Raw genomic sequence first — 6,000 nt, forward strand, 5'->3', positions numbered from 1 at the left:
CAAAACTTGAGGTTGAATCCTAATCAGTCACATGGAGGGCTTGTTAAGATGCAGATTGCCGGGGCCCACTCCTAGAACTGACTCAGTAGGTCTGGAACGGGAGTCTGAAGATTTGCATTTCTGAAAGTTCCCAGTGGACACTAATGCTGCTGGTCTGAGTCACACTTGGAGAATCTCTGGAGTAAGAGAAGAACTGGAGAGCAGGAGGGCGGAAGGGGTGGTGAAATCTGGGGTTAAGGCTAGAACCAGCTTGTGCGCTTTGTCTAACACACCTCTTCGTGTGTCACCAGGATTGGGGAGGCCTTTTCACGATCTTGAGGGTGAATGAAAGCAGCTAGTAGGCACGGCTCACTTGAAAAAGGCCTGTATATGGTCCTGATACACCCATCTGCTGAGAAGTGCTGTACCATTTCTTGCTTTAGGGATTACATGGATGACTATTATTTAGTTGCTGCACGCGGGCTTTCTTTAGGTGCGGCGAGCAGGGGCTATTCTTGGTTGCGGTGCGTGGGCTTCTCATTGCAGTGGCTTCTCTTGTTGTGGAGCACGGGCTCTAGGCGTGCGGGCTTCAGTAGTTGTGGCGCATGGGTTTAGCTGCTCCACAGCATGTGGGATCTTCCCGGACCAGGGCTCGAACCCGTGTCCCCTGCATTGGCAGGCGGATTCTTAACCACTGCACCACCAGGGGAGCCCTACATGGATGACTTTCTTAAAGAGATGGATTATTTTTCCAGGATTTACAAAAAAGTACATTGTTTATCCCTCAGATACCCCTGGGGGGCATATCATAATTTGGGGGTTGGGCAGACAGGTTAAGAGCCAACAGTCTTGATTCATTGGATCTAGTGGGGTTTGAGCCTTAAAATATTTTTAATATTTAGGAACCACTGATCTCCGTCTAGCCACCTTATGAGAAAACTTAAGCCCCCAAAGGTTAGATTTGTTATAAGGGAGACATGAGATGACCAGAAGAATGTACGTGCCTGAATTTCCTTTCTGTTCCTTTTGTTTGTTTTAAGACTGGAAAACATCAAAGGCATCTTTGTTTTTGGGAATCCTCAATTGTCAGTCATTGCTCTGGGCTCCCATGATTTTGACATCTACCGACTATTCAACCTGATGAATGCCAAGGGCTGGAGCTTGAACCAGTTGCAGTTCCCACCCAGGTGAGCTTGAAGACTTTCCTTTGCTCCATGGCTGCTGAAGGACTTGGGCAGCAAGGTGACCTGAAGTATAGAGAGTGACTGCTAGAGCCCAGCACTTTAGTGGCAACTGTAGTATCTTAGGATATCTGTCTTGCCATTTGGAGTTATTCAATATCAAGAACAAGACTGTTAGCTTTAAACTCTGGCAAATTAGGTGGCAGCCTTGAGACAAGTGGTCGGTCATGAGATCGTCTCCCACCGCCCCCCACACACTTGCTCTTTCTGGGCTCTGTTCTGCCCCATCCGCAGGTGCTCTCATGACCCGAGTAATGCAGGGCCTCTAATCAAGGGCCTGTAATCATTCAGGCCTGCTGCTGTCGCCTTCCATAGGCATTTCTAACCTAATCTTGCAGGATGCCTTTAAATAAACACTCTGCTTCAACCGAGTAGGTCTCCTGGTGTCCTCCACGCAGCCCCCGATCCTTTCGTGTGTCCTGCCACTGCCAATCCCATCGGGATTCCGTTTTTTCCTCTTCACGATCCCACTGTACCCCAGTCTCCCTCCAGGGGCAGTCAGTTTCTTCTGTGCCCTGAAGACCCCCGCCATATGGCCCTAGCCCCATGAGGGTTTACCACCTAAGATAAAAGCGTCCTGTGGCTTGTCACATGGTTGAAGGAACAGCAGTGGGCAGTTTCTGAGGGGAGGACAGAACAGCCAGCTGTATCCATCTTATCAGGGTGGTTCTTGGTCACGCCGAGGGCATGAAGCCCTCATGCCAGCCTGCGCTTGACAGCCCGTGTATTTGAGAGCCCTCATGCCCAGGACTAGGAGCACTTTGACGGCACTTGTCAAAAGTAACATGAAGAAGCAATCGATAAATTCCGGTATTTGGGGCTGCTTGATTTCAGAACTTTTTTTCCCCTCTTTTTCCAGGATTCATCTCACTTTGTCTTTCTTCTCCCATAGCATTCATTTCTGCATCACGTTGGTACACACCCGTAAGCAAGTAGCGATACAGTTCCTAAAGGACATCCGGGAATCCGTCACTCAAATCATGAAGAATCCGAAAGCAAAGACCACGGGAATGGTAGGGACACTTGGGGTTTTTTCTTCCTGTGGAAGTTTAGGTGTTGTTGGTGGGCTTGACAGAGTCAGATGACCTCCAGTCTGTTCCTGCCTCTGTCCCTTATCCACAAACCTTTTTCCTTATTAGTCAGAACTGATGATCTCTGCTCACCCATTCCTAGGGTTTGTTTTAGTCTCAAACGAGGTATGCTAGATATAATAAGCACCTTGTAAATTTGAAAGTGCTGTACAAAGGCAGGTGGTGGTAGTGTCCATTTAAAAAGAAAATTTTGACACAGGAAAGGCAGTAAACCTGTTTCCTCTGGAATTTTCTACACCAAATCCCATAGGACAGTTCTTAAGGCAGAAAGGCAGACTGGCAAATGCCTGTGAAAAACATCCTATGCCTTTCTGCTAGAATAGTGCCTGGGCTGGGGAGGGGGGCCCGGTGGGAGAAGGAGCGCACGACCACAGCGCCGTTTGCTCCGAACCCCTCGTCTCTAATGATGCTCTGACTGGGTTTGTAGGGTGCGATCTACGGCATGGCCCAGGCTACAGTCGACAGGAACCTGGTGGCAGAATTGTCCTCCGTCTTCTTGGACAGCCTTTTCAGCACAGACACTGTAACTCAGGGCAGCCAGATGAATGGTTCTCCCAAACCCCGCTGAGCTGGGATCCTCCGTGGCCCCGAGGTGCATCTGGCCTCCAGAAGGTTCTCGGGGTGTGGGACCGGCCACGTGGTTTCAACATCTGGTCTTTGCTCCATAGAGCACAACGAAGCAGACCATGAGACAGCTTGATCCTCAGGATTCTTGCTTCCATCCTTTTGTGGTTTTTAATGTGAAGACTCTAAAGGATGCCATGACGTAATTATTTTGCCCTTGTTCTAAATGTTACCCTGGGAATTGTTTTAACCATTTCCTTCTCTAACCTCTCTTGCTTTCAGCTTCACTTAATCACGGTGTGGCAGCTCTGACCTGTCCTGACTCCTTAGGGAAGCTGGGCCACAGTTTACGAGATAGGAAAAGGTTTGCTTTGTTACCTCAGGCAGGTGGGCTAGTCAGACGGGAAGTGTTCCATAACCGATGTTTCCCTCGGTGGGGGTGAGGTCTGCTCTAAGCAGGAGGCTTTTCCAGTCCTCCTCTGTGAGTGGTTAGCTGTCTCAGGGTCCCTTCTATGGCAGCTTGTGTTGTCTCTTGAGGACACAGGTTGGCCAGCCATTGTTCCTGTTATGCAGGGCCGGCATGGTCCAGCAGCTCTGCTCAGTCCACCAGGCCGCGTCTGGAGCAGTCGCTGGGCCTCGGCTGGGCCTGCAGTTCCCATTTGATACTGGGTTGTCATCTTTGAAGATTCTTGTTGGAAATTAGGCTCCCACTGGTTTGTTCCTGTTTCCATGGACGAGGAAAAGAATGCGGTTTCAGAGAACCTAGGACCTTCTGGGGCTCTGGCGCTGCCTCTCTGAATTGGCAGTGTTCGAGCGCACCTGAACTCTCTCCGGGGCTGGTGATGATCGGGACCAGGCCCCTTTCTGTACGTTTCTGAGGATCAGAGCGGGACGAGCACCCAAATTCACGTGTGTCACCAGGGTTGGTGGCAGCCCCCTCCTGCTGCTCCGAGCCGTCCAGCATGTTTGTTTGCCTGAAGGAACAGCTCAAAGCACCTTCACAAATCGCCTCGACTTACCCGAGGTGGGTGTGAGGAGGGCGTGAGAGAGCCCCCAAGGCAAGGAACATCTCTCTCCATTCTGTGTTCTTCCTGCCCCTTCCCCCTTTATTCAGCTCCCAAAGGTACGACGGCAGTTAAGCCTCAGGTACTGCAAGCTCCTCGGCCCTGGCTAGGATGAGGTAAACTTTCTGGAGTAGGAAGACATGATGGCAAGTGTCAGTTGTGGCCTAGGGCCTGGGATTCCTTCGTAAGACTAGTTGCTCAGGGTGGCGCACGGACAGGATCCAACCCTGCGCCCACTACCCACCCTCTGCCTCCCACACGGGGCCCTGATCTAGGTTGAGCCACTGTCCTACTCATGCTGACACACCATGTGCCTTCTTCCTCAACGGGGACCGGCTACTCCTGACCCGGGCCGAGGGGAACTGGATCAGTCCTTGAGGCTTTTACCTGGGTAGGGGTAAGTCAGGAGGAACTTTCCTTTGTCCCCCTACCCCTCTCAGGGACTCCTGAATATTCAGCCTCTTCAGGCTGGTCTCCTCTAGCCTTCTTCGCTGGGAACGCTGGCCGGGAGAACCACGACGCCCGGACTTCCCATCAGCTCCTTGGCACGGTTGTCTGAGTGTTCTCTAGCTCTGTACTTCCTCCACACTAATTAACTGTGACCAGCTGGCCGTGTCGTTGCAGGGCTGGTGTGGTGTGTTTCATCCTGTCTTCTGTGGGTTCCAAGGATGGTTGGGGTGTGTTTTTGTTAGAGGCTCAGATCCTTTGGACGTGAGAGTCACGTTCCCCCTGGTGGCTGAACTGCTGGGCACTTCCTGAGAGAGAGACTGTGCATGAACCGTCCCTGGATCTCCAGTGCGTTCAGGTTGGATAGAGGAAGTCCAGGGGCCCAGAACCACCCAACAGGCACCACTGTGGTTTGTCTGTCAGCTGCTAAAATGGAGAAGCACGTGTCCTGCAGAGTGTGCTGTTGCTTCTGGCGTCTCCCAGGACCTTCCTCTGTGCTGTGACATTGCTTGGGGGGTGGGGGGTGCGATGGTGTTTTTCAAAGGGACCTGCTCTTGCCACTTTAGGTTATGATCACGAGCGTTAGTCTGACCCAACACTTGTGGGCTTTCTATTTTGTACACCTGTGCACATGAGTAACAGTCTGGCAGAGGTGGGTGGAATGTCTTGATGATGTCTTGTTGCTAGCAGGTGTCACATCGGCCTCTGCAAAAACTCTACTCTCATTTCTGGGTTAGAATTAAGTAGTCGCATGAATATACTGCCATGTCACTTTTAACATGACCAGTTTTATACCTGGAAAATGGTACTGGCCTCTTTTAGATCTTTTCTGTCTTTAACCTCCCCCTTTTCCATCTCAAGGCTCCCTTCCTAATTGCAGCAATAATCTCTTAAGAAGCAATTAAGTAATAAAACGTCCCAAATTTTAATCATTGTGGATGACTATATTCATTTGCCTATTTAGGCACACAGGGAAGATACCTACTGGGGTGGTGGCAGCTCCAAACCGGCTGCTGGTGAGAAGCGCCCCTCTGTGTTGAAATGGTTGTGTGTCACCACTGATAGCAGAACCAATTCACAGACATGGACGAGCGGCAGTTCTGCTCAGTTCCAAGCACCTTCCTGGTAGCTCCACCAGGAGTGGTGGTCACACCTGTTTAAAGGTCTGGAACTCACATCTTCAGTTCCTCGGGGCCAGGGACTTTTAAGTTTTCAGTCACCTCTCTCATCCACACCTGCTTACATCTTCCTGATGGATTGAGCCATCTGGGGTGGTCTCCACCCAGCTGGGCAGTGTGGATCCATTTCACCAAGGGACACTGATTTCAAGACCTACATTCGGTTTGGGAGCTGATGGAACTCCTCAGATATCTGCACACGTAATCACTGGGCCTCTTGTCCCATTATACGAATAGGAAGTGAGAAGTCTTTCTGAAGGGTTATTCAGGCTCTGAAGTTCTGTCCTTCAGGTAACCCAGCTTTTCATTCTGGCTCTCAGCCCATTCACACTTTGCCAGAATCAAGCCAAGGAATACTGCCTTTGCCATATAGTTTCTGCCAAATGACTTGGTTCCCTGAGCCCCTACTTGCTTTGGGGTAAACCCTAGAGAAAAA

The 6,000-nt window shown here is 50.7% G+C and overlaps 1 protein-coding gene across 1 annotated transcript in view; it reads left to right on the forward strand.

Annotated features, from left to right (window-relative positions):
- Window positions 1–3,355, forward strand: part of SGPL1 (sphingosine-1-phosphate lyase 1) — a 31,010-nt gene extending 27,655 nt beyond the window's left edge. Inside the window, exons 13-15 of the mRNA XM_028480882.2 lie at window positions 1,020–1,166; window positions 2,113–2,233; window positions 2,739–3,355. Coding sequence (XP_028336683.2) covers window positions 1,020–1,166; window positions 2,113–2,233; window positions 2,739–2,879 — 409 coding nt within the window. The 3' untranslated portion in view covers window positions 2,880–3,355. The remainder of the gene's footprint in view (window positions 1–1,019; window positions 1,167–2,112; window positions 2,234–2,738) is intronic.
- The last annotated feature ends 2,645 nt before the right edge of the window (window positions 3,356–6,000 follow it).

This window comes from Physeter macrocephalus, chromosome 20 (genome assembly GCF_002837175.3).
Source record: "Physeter macrocephalus isolate SW-GA chromosome 20, ASM283717v5, whole genome shotgun sequence".
NCBI classification, from domain to species: domain Eukaryota; kingdom Metazoa; phylum Chordata; class Mammalia; order Artiodactyla; family Physeteridae; genus Physeter; species Physeter macrocephalus.